The following is a 17,459-nucleotide window of genomic DNA, read 5'->3' on the forward strand; positions in this document are numbered from 1 at the left end:
CACAGCAATGTAACCACTGACGTTAATCGCTCCCTTTTGGCCCAGGAAAGAGTGGTTCCCGGACCTTCTCCAGTTGTTAGTAGACTTCCCCAGACTTCTTCCTCCAGAGAAGTGGCTTCTCAAACAACCTCACTTCAAGAGGTTCCACCAAAACTTGTCCGCTCTAGCTCTGACAGGGTTCAGACTGTCCGGAATCTTGTCAGAGCGAAAGGATTTTCAAGAAGAGCTGCAGAAGCTATCGCTCGTTGTAGGAGAGAGTCTTCTAACAAACTCTATCAAGGGAAGTGGAGAATCTTCAGAGAGTGGTGTAGAAGTGCTAAAGTCTCTACTTCTGCGACCTCTTTAACAGAAATAGCAGATTTTCTTCTATTCTAGGAAATCTAAGAAACTGGCTCCTTCGAGGATCAGAGGATATAGAGCCATGCTCTCTTCGGTTTTTCGACATCGAGGTTTGGATAGTTTCCTCCAATTCAGATCTGTCGGACCTCATTAGGTCTTTCGAAACCACTAAGCTCCCGCAAGATACAGGGGCTTGGAACTTAGATGTGGTGCTTAAGTTCCTCATGGGGCCACCGTTTGAGCCTTTGAAGTCGGCTTCACTCAGGAACTTGACTAAGAAGGCACTCTTTCTTATTGCACTAGCTTCTGCTAAGCGTGTCAGCGAATTGCACGCTATAGACAAAAGAGTCGGTTTCTCTCAAGGCAATGCTGTATTTTCGGTATCTTTGACCTTTCTAGCCAAAAATGAGAATCCTTCTAATCCATGGCCGAGGAGTTTTTGTGGTAAGGAACTTATCTGATTTGGTTGGACATGAGGAGGAAGAAAGGCTCTTATGTCCAGTCAGGGCTATTAAGCAGTATCTGTTTGCCACTAAGGGTATTAGAGGACAATCTTCTAAGCTCTGGACCTCGGTTCAAAATCCCTCTCGTCCTCTCTCTAAGAATGCTATATCGTTCTTTATTAGAGAGCTTATCAGGGAAGCTCACTCGCAGTCCGAGAACGACAATCTTTTCCGTTCTGAGAGTTAAAGCTCACGAGGTTAGAGCAGTGGCAACTTCTTTAGCATTCAGAAAGAATTTATCTTTAGCTTCGATTCTTCAGAGCACGTTCTGGAGATCGAATTCGGTTTTTTGCGAGTCATTATCTCAAGAGATAGAAACGGTTTTCGAGAATTGTAAAACGTTAGGTCGGTGGCGGTTTCTGGCATGGTGTTGGGAGAAACGGCACAGGGTCGTCACCTCTATGCTAACTTTTCACCTTGAATAGGTTGTCGAGTTCAAGGGAAGCTGGGGGTACTGAGTACCTGGGATACTCACCAGTCTGTTAGGTCAGATTTTACAATGGTTGGGTATATATGTTTTTAAATCTGGTGTTGGTGACAAATGTTTTGTATGATTGAATTTCTGGTCTTAGCCCAGGGCAAGGGCAATCTTTGTTGTTACTATCCTCCGTCAGTCAGCCTTGACTCGCTTGAACTACGGAAGGATTCCACTCCTGTAGAGGCTAACTTTGGTCAAATTCCAATTCCTCTACAATAGTAAGAAGAGCACCGACCAGAGGCAGTAACAGTCTGCTGTAGCTCTCTTACAAGGTAAGGTACAACAGACACCTTGAGTGTTTACTGGTATTGCAATAAATGTAACCATTTAAAAATACTAGTGGTCCACTGAATCCCACCTTCCCATAAATGTGTAATCAGCTCTATAATTTTGTTTTCGGTAAGACACTACAATAAAAATGAAATTTTCATTATTAAAATGAAGTTTTATTGTATACTTACCGAACAATTATGATTATACCCACCCTCCTCCCCTTAGGTGGACGGACGGGCAGAAAGAATTGGATTCACCTGGGCAGTTGTACCTGTTCTCCCGCGAGTGGAGGGAGATGACGTCATCACCACCAGTGTTGGCGACGCCGACGCGCTAAATTTGAATTAGTATCCTGCCGCTCGTGGAAATCACGGCTCTATAATTGTTCGGTAAGACACTACAATAAAACTTCATTTTAATAATGAAAATTTCATTTTCACGATTCCCTCCATCCAGGACCTCTTTAATGGTGATCTGTAAAAGATGTTTTTTTTTTTATCATGTGGTGCCCTGTTGGCATTACTAAAAGGTGTTTGTAGCATCTCTTCAACTCGTAGCTTCACCAACTTTTTAGCCTTTTCCTTTCCTGTCATTCCTGCTTCCTTACTTCCAACTTGCTATCCAACCCTTTAGCTATTATTACAGCGTTACTTAGTGCAGCTAGTATGTTTTCTCTGATTACCACCTTTAGACCCCTGTACTTCAGCTAAAACTGGCTGCTGTAAGCAATGGATGTCTGAAAGTGCTCCGGTGTTGTGCTTGACAGCCCAAATTTTCAAAATCAAATAATAATAGGTAGATATAAACATTAAAACAAATCGGTATTATGTTACATGACTTCAGTCTGGGATAATAATAATCAAAGAAGTTGACTGAACAGTAAGTCTGTTGGAGACCAAGTGAACCTACTTGAAGGCAGAGCACCATAAAAGAGCAAGCTTGACTGACACTGGCCATTGGTTTTGATTTAGCAATATAATTCAATGGAATTTTTCTTATTTTAGCTGATTTTGACTATTACTTGTTGACACAGTGTTGGTTTTCTAAGTAAAGTATTGGAGAATTTGGTCAGCTACCTAAGTGGGAAGAGAATGAGGGGAATGTATGAGAATGAAAATAATGTATTGTCACACTAAAGGACATCATTTTACCCATGCAAGCCACTGTGTAGGCAATATTCAATGTATTAAACAATCAGTCTTGGTAAACCAACTGTGCCTAATAATAATAAAGTTATTAGCAGAACAAATATTTGTGACTTATAAAACATTGAAATTGCTGAAAGATTTCTAGTATTTTCAAAATTATCAGGTCAATGCTAACTTTCAAAATTATTATTACAGTATGCTAAAATTTCATGATTTCAAATTTAGGCTCAATTTTCCAAATTATTACAAAATATTGCTTTATGCCATACACTATTAAGGTATTCTCAGAAAGAACTTTGTTAAAAAAGCAGATTAATCCACACAGTCCCAGCTAATGTATGCTAATGCATACACCCATGACTGGGCTAAATTTAAAGATGGTCAACTTAAAAGAAAAACTAAAAAAAAAAAATCCATTCTCATGGTATAAGAAAAAAAAATCTAAAAAAAATATCTGTTCATTCCATGGGAAGTTGAAAGTGAATATTTCCCACCGCTTGCAGGCCTCATTTCCCTAATACAGTCGTAAAAAATAAAAGTTAGTTTTACAAAAGTTATATGTATGTGTTCTTTCTAATATTTTTTTATGTTATTTTTTCAAGCTAAAATTACAGCTGAGACAGATTCATAGCATATTTATTGTAAAGTATTTACGATGCATCCTTGGATGGGAAGTTGTGACAACATTTCCCCTTACCACCTCAAGCAAGACTGAAGGTGTCTCAGCTCAGCTCCAACTCTTATATGGTGATCTGAAGAGTTGCCAATAGTTATATACAGAACTAGGAACATTTTTCCTGCAAAATTCGTTCAAACTGTATGGCACCAAATCTTGAACATATGCATGCTACCCGGACAGTACCCCAAAGCTATATGTAAACATATATGTATGTTACCCGTCCACAAGGGTTTAAGATTAAACACAACAATACAAATTGAATTCTGCAAGTTACATAATTTTTTATTTTATTTTTTATTATATATATATATTTTTTTGTTTTCACAGCAAGGAACGGATGTTAACACTGCTATAGAAGGTCGACCTCCTTTGTGTTTAGCTTCAGATTATGGCCAGTCCGATGTAATTAGATATTTATTAGAAAAAGGTGCAAATGTTGATGTAAGTATTGATCATGTTCTTTGTAATTTTATGTAAAAATTATTGTCATCATTCATTCGAAGGGCAATCACCAGACTAGCATAGAAGAAGATTCCCTCTTTATTGTCACTTAACATTTTTCTCACTCATTGTTTCACCATTTCCTTATATCATTTACATCATCATTACTTTTATTCATTCATTTTTGGTCAATTAGATAATTAAACTGTAACATGTCATGGCTATCAATTATTTTCATTTTGTTTAGTTATCCCCAAAGTAGGATACAGCATTTATAGACTGCAGTCACTGCTTTTAAAGGTCCCACACTAGGTTGTTAGTTGGACTTGTTGATGTAATTTTTTGGCCTTGATTTTTGTTTTATTGTTATAATTTCAGTGCCATAGCATGTGTTATTATGACACCAGCAATTTTGTGGATACTGTATATAGTGCATATATACGTACGAACATGTCAGTATGAGTCCAGTGGTCCAAGATCAGCAAAACTGACTGGGTGCCTGACTTGCAGAAATGCTGGACCACAAGTAGCCCTGAAAAGTACGGGTTAAAACTAAATCAGACATAATTGCTGCAGACTATAGTGATCATTATGTTTTTGAAGTTGTTTTAGTCTCAGAATATCTTTTAAATATGATTAAACTGTATAAAAAATTATTCATCTTCAGTAATCTAACAGATTACTTATCTTATTTTTTATTTCTATCACTCTACTAGCATAAGAAATTTCATAATTTTACAATTTTTTAATAAAACAAACTATTAAATACAGTACTTAGATTACAAAGTCATTCATACAAAAAAGGAAAGACATCTGCATGGAGTTCATTCTTCAGTAGATTGTTAAATAGTGGTGGAAACTAATAGTAAAGTTGTTAAACTTCAACTCATAATGAAAAATTATCTTTACCTTAGCTAAATGGTGTAAGCCAACAGAAACAAAAATAGATAAAATTTCATTGTAGTGAATGATCTCTTGGCTGAATTAGTTTAGTACATCAAGAATATATTGTTTGTCTGAGTTAGAGACATAGAAATTTCTTGTTTGGGCCCAAAGCATGCTTGAACATCTCAGGTCTTGGGCGTTTTTGTTTTTAAAACTTGAAATGCCTTTTGAAAAAAAATTAATGAAATAGGTCCCTAAACTATTTTATGTTCATGTTTTTATTTCTTTTTCAGTCTACAGATAAACATGGTATAAGTGCATTACTAGCAGCTATTTGGGAAGGACATACACAGTGTGTTAAGATTTTATTAGAAGCCGTGAGTACATAGTTGTTCTGTATCTTTGAATGTATGTTGTTCTGTGTCTTTGAATGTATTTATACTTATACAAAGAGTGCATAATATGTGTGTGTACAGATTACTTGCATTATTATTGTTTGTATTATAAACATTTGTACAGTATTGGCAAGGTAATCTTGAGGTAGGTATTGTGCTTTGTAGTTACATTACAGTAGACACCCGTATTTGTTGGGGATGATTACCAGACCACTACCACACGCGCGCACGTAAATGGCTAAAATCCGCGAATACTTAAAACCCCTCCAAAAAGGCTTAGACCTGCCTATTTTGATAGTTGAAACAAAAACCTCAAAAAATGCTTATGCCTGAGTTTTTTAATAGTTTTATCACAAAAAGAGCATTATCACAAAAATTATATGAAAATACAGTATTTTAATTATGCAACTTACCCAGTAACCTAGTAATTACATACCTATAGTTTCTGTTATTCGCAGCAGTATAGATTCCAATTTTGCGGTAGCGACATCGATAAGTGTGTAGGTGACACTAGTCTTGTCCCCCTAGCGAGAAGGTTAGGAACAACACAACCAATTAGCTCATTCCGTTTCTGCGACGCCTGGTGTAAACATCTGGTGTCGGCAGCAGATATTAATTTTTTGCCAGTTATTTACCAGATTTCGTTATACAGACCGAAATTAGAATAGCTTTGTCCGAAAGATTCAGGATGAGTTTTTTATATATATATATATATATATATATATATATATATATATATATATATATATATATATATATATATATAATACTGAAGTAGTGCATCATTAGTTTGCATTTACAGCAAAATTGCACTTAATTAGTTAACTACTCTTTGACGAGTGTCTGACTATGATATGTAAACATTGGTTTGTTGGACTGATGTTTACGCTTGTTACCGACTAGACATTGTTCGATAATCCATTTCAGTAGCAATCTTTTGATTAATCATCTTTATAGTTGCTGAGTTAATAAGCATAATAATGTAAACATTGCATTCATACCAGAACGATGTTAGTGTTGAATTTTAATTCCACAAAGCGTTTTTGCAGAATTAGTATTTTATTGTTAATAATAAAGTTCTGATACAAGTTTTTCACCAGTTTCGCTTAATAGCTTGTTCGCTATCACAACAATATTACAATAAATTTAAACACTTATCAATCTTTCCTGTACAGAATTTTTATAAGTGACAGGTGTAATTTAGCAGGAAAGAGTTAGTCATGATAGGCTTTCGGAGGATGACTTATTGATATCCTAGTAAAAGCAAGAATAGAATAAATATTAATTATAGGAAGCAACTTTCATCGTAAACGTACAAGAACCCACTACAGAGAGAACATCCCTATAGAGGGCTGTATAGTTGAAAACGGTTAAGGGAACACAGCTGTTATGCAGTTAGACTGACAAAATAGTTACACTTGCCGTTAAAGCATTAGCTTACCTGGCGCCAAATTATTCTGGCTGATCCGGTCTTTAGTCATATATTATACTTAAGATTGTCTTCCATTAATCTTATAGTTAACTGAAGCACCCAGCAGCACCAAGCATCCTGTGGCGCCGGGCATCCAGCAGTGCCAAGCATCCATTAGCACCCCTTAAGCGTCCATTGGCGCCCCCGAGTGTCCAGTAGCGCCAAGCGCCTAGTAACGAACAGTGGTGCCAAAGTCCTCAATATTTTAAGCTACACAGATGTTCAAGTGGTTTTATTAGTGTAACTTGCTCAGTAATTGTATAGCTGTAGTATCTACAGCTATATAATTGCTGGGTAGGTACTAATAAAACTTTATTTTGCTATAAAAGTATCATTTTTCTAGTGATACATGGACACTTAGTCAGAATATACTCTATTCCAGTTTTTATGTTTTTTCTCTCCTGCTACTAGCCCCTAAATTTTACCACTTGCTCCTTCGCTTGGCTCCCTTACTTCAACCTTAAGCAAAGAACAAGGGATAAGGAGTCGTCTCCAATGTCATACAAATCACTACTTTGCTACTTTGTAGCAAATTCTTCAGATTCTTTCTCGCCGAGGTTTCATGAAGCACAATGCTCCTTTCCAGCCGCAAACAGTCTTGTTCCCTGTTTCTTTGGTGGAAGGAGAGGAAGAAGGAGATAAGGAGACTTTTCCTACAACCTACAAGTTGCCTCTTCGCTATTTTCTAGCGAATTTCTCCGACTCCTTCTCGCCAGTAGCTTCAACTTCGCCAGTGTCTTCATATATAAGAGATAATCAAGTAGATTTGTCTAAGTTGCTTATCTAGTTCTTTCCTTTTCTTCTCATAAGGCAATGAAGGAAAATAACCTTTGGCTCTCTGATAAGAGGTAACAGGAAAAAGTTAACTTTAATTTCCCACTGTCACATCTTTCGACAGACAAATAATGTTTTCAGCATCGGAATTAGACCATCTTATTAAGATTATCTTCCGTATGCTTGTAATAGTGGCCTTCCTTAATTGGACTGTTGGAGCTTTGGGCCACAAAATCAAGGAATGTTTGGTGTTGGGTGAGGAATTTTACGGATCTTTTAACAAGTAACTTCCTATCTTGATAAAGGTATCAGAGACAGTCCCCTGGAATTGGCTTCTCCCTTTACGTTGAGCATTCTGAAGAAGAGAACTCTGGTGTTCTCTCACTACCAAGGAGTGTCTCTGGTACAAGGGTCCACCCTTCTTTACTCTCCTCTGGATAGTAAACACCTTTTTCCTGAGGATACAGTGATTCAAGTGTCTTCTGACCTTCAGATGAAGTCAACCCCGGACCTCTCTCTCTCTCTCTCTCTCTCTCTCTCTCTCTCTCTCATCTCTCTCTCTCTCTCTTCTCTCTCTCTCTCTCTCTCTCTCTCTCTCTCTCTCTCTCATTCAACCAAGCGCTCTCTTTTTACCACTCCTAACTCACACCCTTCTCCTCCTGCACACGCTCAGCCCTTTCTGGCAGGGGAAGCTCTGTCATTCCTTAGATTGGGGGAAGAGTACGTCTTAATCCTTAAACCATTAAGAAATCCTCTTCCAAAATCCCCGCAAAGAAGTGAAGGGGCAGTCCTCCGTGCACCTGCAGGAGCAAGGTTCCGCCAGTTTGGATGAACTGGGAAGCAAGAGGAGCAGAACCTTGGATCGTAGTGTTGAGAGAAGGCTACAATGTTCCTTTCGAGAGCATTCCACCCTTTATTCAGCTCCGATAGCTTTAGCCTACTCGGAAAATTCAGACATTTAATTCCCTGTCAAGAGAAGTTTTGTCACTTGCAGAAGAAGGCCACAGAGTTAGTAGTAGTTCACTAACTCCCGGAGTTTTACAACTGACTAGTATTAGTAAGTCCCCAAGGCCTCAGGGGACTTGAGACCTGTGTTAGATGTAAGCACTCTAGTGTTTTTGTCTGAATGGTGTCTGTTGATATGGAAGATACATATTTCCATATCCCAATTCACCAAGACTTTAAGAAGTTTCTTTGTTTCGTCCTCAAAGAGAGTACCAATTCAGAGCCCTGTGCTTCAGACTTTCGACAGCCCCACAAGTGTTTACTTGCATCTTAGCCCCCATTACAAATGGCTGTATCTAGTCGGGATAAAAGTCTCTCTTTACCTGGATGATTGATTTCTTCGGTCACATTCAGAGAAGAAATACACAGAGGACTTGCAGAAAATTCCATCATTGGCAGGAGTTGAGACTTCTGATAAACTTGAGGAAGTTACAGTTAGTCTCCTGTCAGGATTTTGTCTATTTGGGGATGAGGATAGACTCGGTGGCTTTTCGGGCTATTCCATCCCTACGAAGAGTGGAATTGTGCCTTCAGTAGGTGGACCATTTACTAGCCCTTCAAGATTGCTCAGCAAAGGAGTGGATGAGCCTGCTGGGCACCCTAGCCTCTATAGAGCAGTTCATGTCCTCGGGGAGTCTTTACACGAGGAATCTCCAGCTCTTCCTAAAGATAACTGGAATGGGGAAAATTTCCAGACTCATTTGTTTTCCAGGCAACACCTGAAATAAAGGAGGACCTGTCTTGGTGGATATCAGAAGACAGGCTATGAGAAGGGAAGTCCCTTCTTCCTCTGAGCCCCAACCTTGTGTTCTATTTAGATGCATCCAGTCCAGGTTTGGGACGTCTGGGAGACAACAGAGTAGTATTGGGGATGTGAGATGTTCAACAGAGAGAGTGGCACATCAATTTACTGTGCCCAGAGAAAGGGCAAATTGTAGTCCTTGTAAGCAATTGGAATCATCCTTGCTACAAGGCTCCCCCTTAAGTAAAGGCAACCCTCGGCCTTACTGCTGCACCACTACTGGTTAAGTTGAGCACCTACCAGAGGCAATCTCTACTGCAAGCTCTCTTCACTGACAAGGAACAACAAGCATTGCTTCAGTGCTAGCAGCTTATCTATTTCTAATTCATTACATGACTTAATGTTATTGAGTAAAGTATGTCCATTTATCCCACTTCCTGTTAATGTGGGAATCAGCTGTGTAATTACTGGGTAAGCTGCATAATTAAAAATGATGTTTTTATAATAGAACAAGGTTTTAATTATACTTACCCAGTAATTACATGATCAGAGCCCTCCCTCCCTCCCCACTGATGGGCATAAGCATAAACAGAATGAACTAATTGGCTGTGTTGTTCCTAACCTTCTCGCTAGGGGGTGAGACTGGTGTCACCTACACACTTATCGGTGTCGCTACCACAAAATTTGAATCTATACAGCAGGGAATAGCAGAAACTATATGTACGTAATTGGTACTGGGTAAGTACGTATAATTAAAACCTTGTCTTAGTATAAAAACATCATATTTGTGAATATTTCTCAGTGAAAAATACTGTGAATAGGTGAATTTTCTACAAATACGTAATGGGTATGTATTGTATATGGCCTGTAGAAAAATCCACGAATAGGCGAGTTCCTGAATCGTTAGTCTGCAAATGGGTGGTCGACGCTACTTCGTTCACTTTGGGTTATTTTGTCTATATATTACTAGCTGTATGAGATGATTTGTAAGAGTGAAATATGAATGAATTTTCAGTGTTGCTTTACAGTACTTTATGCAAATATGGTTAATATTTATGTAGTATTGCTTTATGGTACTTTATGCAAATATGGTTAATATATATGTAGTACTATACTAATTGTTTTTCGTACTACAAGCTGAAGACATGCACCTCAGCTTAATGGACAATCTGGTATCCCAGTAAATATGTAACAGAGCTGTTAACCCTCTTAAGCCGGAGCCCTAAAAATCAAAACGTCTCCCGTATGCCGGGCCTGGTTTGGAGTGAGCGCGGAAGTGGAAAAAATAATTTTTTCAAAAAATTACAGCGCGCGTACTTTTGAAGATTAAGAGTTCATTTTTGGCTCCTTTTTTTGTCATTGCCTGAAGTTTAGAATGCAACCATCAGAAATGAAAAATAATATCATTATCATATGTAAATAATGCGATATATGGTAGCGAAAAAAAAAAAATTCATACATAATTGTATTCAAATCACGCTGTGCAGAAAACGGTCAAAGCTAACCAGTTACTTTTTTTTGCGTTGTATTTTACACTAAATTGCGGTCATTTTGATATATAATACATTGTAAAACAATAAAAGTAACACCGGAAAAATATTATCACAAAATGATGTACGAATTCGTAACGCGCGGACGCAAAAAAATATTTTTTTCAAAAATTCACCGTAATTCTAAATAATGTTCTAGAGACTTCCAATTTGTTTCAAAATTAAGACAAATGATTGATTATTACGATACTGTAAGAGTTTTAGATTAGAATTGCAGATTTCGACCATTTCGGACGAGTTAAATTTGACCGAATGTCGAAATTTTAATATATATATTTTTTCATATGCACATATTTCGAAGATGGAAAAAGCTACAAACCTTCAATTATTTTTTATTGTATTCTTCATGAATTTGCGCACATTTTGATATATGAAACTCTATAAAAAGGCTAATATGAAAAGGAGCAAATATTAGGATAATGCCATGTACGTATTTCGGAGACTTGCGGCCGCGAATCGGCGCGCGGAGTGAAGGTAAATATATTTTTCAAAAATTCACCATAAATCACAATTTTTTTTTAGAGACTTCAAATTTGTTTTTTTCAAAATGAAGAAACATGACGGAATATTACTAGGCCGTAGAGTTTTAGCTTACAATTGCGTTTTTCAACTATTTCGGTAGAGTCAAATTTGACCGAACGTGGTTTTTTTTCTATTTATCGTGAATATGCAAATATTTCGAAAAAAGAGAAAAGACTACAACCTTCAATCATTTTTAGTTGTATTCTACATGAAATTGCGCACATTCATATATATAACTTTATGAAACAGCTAATTTTAAATGGTGCAAACATTTCGACAATCGCACAAAAAAATTCTGATTTTTTCGGAAGAGTTTACCGCGCGAACGTAATTTTTTTTTTTTTTTCATAAATTCACCATAAATCAAAATATTGTGCTAGAGACTTCCAAGTCGTTGTAAAATGAAGGTAAATGATTGAATATTACTAGAATATAAGAGTTTTAGCTTACAATTGCGTTTTTCGACCATTTCGGTAGAGTCAAAGCTGACCGAAAGTTGAACTTTTTGCACTTAACGTTATTTATATGAAAATATTTCAAAACTGATAAAAGCTACAACCATGGGTTGTTTTTTGTTGTATTGTGCATGAAATTGCGCACATTTCCATATATAAAACTTTATGTAACGGCAAATTTAAAAGGGTGCAAACATTAGGACAATCGCACGAAAAAATTTATCGGAAGAGTTATCGCACGAACGTAAGGAAAAAGTTTTTTCATAAATTCACCATAAATCGAAATATTGTGCTAGAGACGTCCAATTTGTTGCAAAATGAAGGCAAATGATTGAATATTACTATAATATAAGAATTTTAGCTTACAATTGCGTTTCTCGACCATTTCTGTAGAGTCAAAGTTGACCGAAGGTTGAAATTTTTGCACTTATCGTTATGTATATGAAAATATTTCAAAATTGATAAAAGCTACAATCATGAGTATTTTTTAGTTTGTGTTATGCATGAAATTGCGCACATTTTCATATATAATACTTCATGTAAAGGATAATTTAAAATGGTGCAATAATTATGTCAAAGTGACGAAATAATTTCCGAGATGTGTCACTGATACTTTTTAGTGCGATAAGAAAGAAATTCGCGCTTGCGCGCCTGCGTAGCGATTGTAAACAAAACAACGCCTTGATCCGTGAACTCCCAGCATCCCCCAAGGCGCGTGATACAAAAGTTTTCGGCTGGTAGGCTATAAGTATTTTTCCGCGGAATTTTTAAAAAAAAAACTTTTTTGAGCCGACGTATGATACGTCCAATCGGCATACGGGAGACATTTTGACTCGACGTTTAATACGTCCAATCGGCGTAAGAGGGTTAAGCGACAAACTCCCAAGATATAGTGATATAAGCTTATGTAGCAATCATGGGAAATTGTCCCATTTTACTTCTTCTGTTATGTAAGGTTATTTCATCTTGAGTTTTGAGAAGGGTCTTTTAAGCTGGTAAATTGAGTGATGGAGCAACAATACAGGTAGGAATAAAAAATAAAAAAAGTCTGTATACAGTGCATGTGCTTTTGTTTCTAATTTTATATGAGCAACCAACTTTGATAGGACTCCAGGTATTCTAACCAATATGACAGTGAATCAACTATACAATATTGACAACATACTATACTGGAGTTCTTAATGAGTGGTAAATTAGTTTAATATGGTTAAAAAACATTGAAATCACCACAAGAATTATGCATGTTAATTGTAATTTGAGCTCACTACCTAAAAAGGAAAAGGGAAAATATATGTAATAAAGCAGATGATGTTGGAAAAACTAATCTGAATTGTTTTATTTCAATCAGCAAGTAGGGAAGAGAAAAACAAATGTTGACTAAGTGATAAAAGAAATTTTCAAGATTACCGTACAGGCAGTCCCGTTATCAGCGATTTATGGTGCCATAAGGTACCAAGTTCCAGTTATCAGTGCAATAGAGTATGGTCCATAATTTATTTCACAGAGGCGCCAGTAACCTGTTATAAGCACCTTCAATCGGCGAGTTTCAGTTAATGGCGGTTTTTGCTTATCAGCACCCGACCAAGAACGCCCCACCGATAACCAGGGACTTCTTGTATTGGGAATGACAATGAGTGATGTTACATAGACAGTTAATAGTTATTAAAATGTATCAAGAATTAAAATAAAGTTAAAGTCAAAGAATAAGAATTGAGTATAGTATGCAAAGCAAAAGTTGACTGTGACAGATTTATTCTCACAGTCAAAAGTACAAATGTTGATTCAAGGCTTCTGGGCTCCATCAACCCTTATGTTCATACTTAGAGAAAGTTCCCATTGAATTATTTAGAACTTTTATTTTCCCACCTATTTTTTGAGCAATAAGAAGAAGAGAGAAAATATATCTATTTCAAAGTGAAGTGTATATATCTACAAATAGAAAAAGAGAAACAGAATTATAATTAAATTTAAAAGTTAACATAAAATTGTGGTGTGCAAAGACTTTTAAAGGAGTAACAGGTAAGGGCCAGGAGTCCATTTGTTGTATAGTCTCTTGTACAGCTGTGATGTTCATGTTGCAAGAAAGACTTAAGGCAATAGACTGCTGTTGATCCAGTTAAAGTTCCTGGATTATAGTGTGCAAAAATCAATAAGCCACATCCAGTATGAAAGTCCTGGGTGGATCCTACCATGCTTGAACTGTCATAGAATACAATTTCAGCAGTCATCAGGGTTTCAAAAAGGTAGATGGTTAGTACCTTAATAGTTGTACTTTTAACACACCCTATTTTATCCTAGATTGATCTATTGCTAGCTAAATCACCACCCACATATTGGCAGTGTCTTATAGACGACACTCCTTGGAAGAAACCCTGGTAGTGAAAGTGGCATTTGTTCCAGTGCGGTATACTTACCTCGAACTGCTTTTATAGGAGATACCTGGGTTTATCCAATCCGGAACCGGCCAGAAAATTCCAGTTATTTGCCTTACCTCGCCATGTACATGCCCCGAGGGTCAAAGCCCGCCCAACCTCTGACCTCTCTCGCCAGTCTTTCCTTGGTCGCTGGCATGTTGACACGTCCAGTTTGTCATCTGTTACCGGCCCGTTTTCTTTGTGTTTCCCTTGTGTCCTTGCATGTGTTGTCCTTAGTGGTAATGGAGTCCTCCCAGCTGCATTTCCCTGGTGTCAGCAGTAAGGCATGCAGGATTTTCCTTGCGCCTCCTCGGATCAACCCCCCCCCCCCCTTTGTGTGTGAGATGTCGGGGGTGGCCTTGCTCAAAGGAGGCCATGTGTCGCGAGTGTGCTTTGTGGGACGATGTTCAATGGGCCTTGTCGACCACAAAGAGGAAAAGAAGGCCAAGTCACCCTTGAGGAAGACCTCTTCGTTGCCCTCGCCCTCCGTCGGCCTCCACGCTCTTGGCGTCAACAGCGTCGTCGTTGGTTTTTCCCCCCATCTCCTCCCAGTGAGGAGACCCAGGTGAGTCCGTTGCCAGTTCTCTCTACGGGGCGGGTGACCAAGGAGTCCGTTTCTCCCAGTCAGGTGGTCCGGTCAAGCAACAAGGCCTTCCTTAAGGAGTGTTGGTCTCACCTCCACTTACACGGCATGCCGTCAATGGAGGTGCTTTCGGCGCTTTCTCTCTCTCTCTCTCTCTCCTCCCCGATCCACTTCCCCCGCCACAGTCTCCACTCCTGAGACCTCAGATCATTGTATGAGGTGGAGGGAGCCTTCGGATGCCCCCTCTCAGCCTTGGACTGTCACCCCGCGTACACCGGGCAGGTTCCCTTTGGGAGTTTGCCTCTCTCTACACACCAGAGCGCTCAGAGGACCCACGCACCCAGGTTGTATCTGCTTGCTCGAGCAACTCTCCCGTTCTCTCGGGTAACTCTCCCGCTCGCTCAGGTATCTCTCCCGTTCGCTCTGGTATCTCACCCGCTCACTCGTCTCGCCGGAGCCACGCATGCCGTTCCAAGAAGCAGAAGTACGAGAGGAAGTACTCCTCTGAGGATTCCTCTTCCTTTTCCTCCTCCTCAGAGTCGGCGAGCCCCCCACACAAGAGGAAGTGCAGATCCAAGAAGGAGCGACACAGCAGGCAGATGAGGACGTGCTCCTCCTCCAGGGAGAAGGTCTCCTGTTCCCCCCATCATAGCCGGGGCTGCATGGTGCACAGCAGATCCCCTCCCTGCAGCAGGCCGGACTCGAGGCGCCTCCCTTTCCGTTCCAGGTCGTCTCTTAAGTCCTTCCCCCTAGGACGGGTTGCCATTTCCGCGGTTCCAGCAGAGCCCACTCCAGCCCCCATGCCCTCCCCCCGGGCCGGGCAGACCCCTCGCTCTTCGGAGGCACTGTCGTCCGCCATTTCTAGGAAGGGACGGGATCCCTCGCCCTCAGCCAGGCATCCAGGGCCGAGTACTCGGTCCGAGCCGCATTCCCCATCGGGTTCCGCAGTGCGGGGCTCCTCCTTGACCCGGGGCGGCTCTCGCTCCCCAGTGGGGAGTTGTTGCTCTCAGAGCCTTTCTTCCTCTTCCCCTCCCTCTCCAGGGGTCTCGGCCACCCATCCTTCCCGGGGGACGACCCTGAAGACAAAGCCCTTGCCCACAGCCCTGTGGAAGGCCAGGGTGCCAAGGACGAAAGTTCCTCCTTCTGGAGGGTTCTAACGCTCATCAGGGAACTGAACTGGTTGACAGTGCCGGCTCCCCCCCAAGATTCTAGTAGAGTTCACGCAGTTGACCTCCTCTTCGAGGAAGATCAGGAGGAGGTCAAACCCCCCTGAGCCTGCCCCAGGCGTCTTGTGTGGCTCGCGTCCTGGCTCAGGTGGATCAGTCTGTGACGGGGCCTAAGGACTCCCTGCAATCCCACGGCTCCCTCAAGCTTCTCCCCTTCACCAAACCGAGGCAGAAGAGTTTATACATCCCGGAGGGCCTGGGATTCGAACCTAAGTCCGTAGAGGGTGCCCTCCCCTATCTCGCCATGGCCATGGAGTCAGCGACCCGGTCCTGCCTTCATGCCGCCTCCTGGCTGGACCTTTGGGCAGGGCCAGTGGCAAGGTTTGCCATGAGCCGGGATTTAAAGAAGGATTTGGAGATAGCTCGGTTCAAGGAGCTGGTCCTCTCCGGGGTGAAGTCCATAGGCTTCCAATCCTCCCAGTTGGCCACTCAATGGGCCAACTGGGTACTCCGTAGGCTGGATGCCACCTTGTCTAGACTCCCCAGAGTCCTTCCTGAAAGGGAAGCCAAGGTCCTCAGGAACACGCCCTTGTCAGGGGACTCCCTCTTCCCAGACCAGTTAGTGAAGGAGTCCCTCAAGAAATGGAGGAAGGCGACAGGGTTTCTCTCCACTCAAAGCCTCTTGTCAGCATATAGCAGATTTTTTTTATCTTTCTCAGGAATGAGAAAAGGCTCTCTTTTTTATGTTAAGGGCTACAGAGCAGCACTAGACATCTCTTCATCTTGTGAGATTTACTGTTGTTCAGGGGTTTCCAACAAACCTGTTCTTCAAGGGAACCCAAGCCTCCTGCATGGGATGTTTCGCTTGTCCTGAGAAGCCTTACTCGAGCTCCTTTTGAACCCTTGCATCATTCATATGACAGAGATATGATGCTAAAGACAGTTTTCCTGTTGGCCTTGGCTTCTACAAAGAGGGCAGGGGAGCATCAGGCATAAGTTATGATGTGAAACATACCAGGGGTTGGGGGTCGGTGACCCTCAAGTTTGTCCCGGAATTCGTGGCCAAGACCCAAAATCCCTCAGTACACGACGACAATTTGCCTCTTTTTCCATTCCATCATTGAATTACTTTGTGGACAGTGACCCACAGCAGCTCTTACTTTGTCCTGTCAGAGTCCTAAGATGCTACCTTAAAAGGACTCGTCATCTAAGACCTAGATACCATAGACTTTTTGTCAGCACTGGTCGTTCTAGAAAAGAGGCTTCCAAGAACGCTTATTCCATTCTGGATACGTGAGGCAATTAAGCAAGCTTATTCCTCGCCTGATGGTTCTGTCGCTGAGTCTGTGCAGGCTAGAGCACATGACATCAGAGGTATAAGTTCTCTGGCATTTAAGAAAAATTTTGCTGTTCATAGAATTTTGAGCGCTGGTTCCTGGTTGTGCCTGTCCAATTTCACTTCCTTTTACTTGAAAGATGTTGCTCACAGATCTTTGGACACATTTTCCTTGGATCTTTTGGTGGCTGCCCAACAAGTTGTGTAATTCATCCCTTACCTTTAATAGGGTAGTATTTTGTATCTTACCTATGATGATTGTGTGGAAGAGAGAATGAGTGAGTTGGCTGGTCTCTTTCT

The 17,459-nt window shown here is 40.4% G+C and overlaps 1 protein-coding gene across 1 annotated transcript in view; it reads left to right on the plus strand.

Moving 5' to 3' along the window:
• Positions 1 to 17,459, plus strand: part of LOC135215704 (myotrophin-like) — a 32,634-nt gene that overhangs the window by 8,256 nt on the left and 6,919 nt on the right. Inside the window, exons 2-3 of the mRNA XM_064250662.1 lie at positions 3,748 to 3,861; positions 5,040 to 5,123. Of these exons, the coding sequence (XP_064106732.1) occupies positions 3,748 to 3,861; positions 5,040 to 5,123 (198 nt within the window). The remainder of the gene's footprint in view (positions 1 to 3,747; positions 3,862 to 5,039; positions 5,124 to 17,459) is intronic.

Source organism: Macrobrachium nipponense, chromosome 5, assembly GCF_015104395.2.
Source record: "Macrobrachium nipponense isolate FS-2020 chromosome 5, ASM1510439v2, whole genome shotgun sequence".
Classification (NCBI taxonomy): domain Eukaryota; kingdom Metazoa; phylum Arthropoda; class Malacostraca; order Decapoda; family Palaemonidae; genus Macrobrachium; species Macrobrachium nipponense.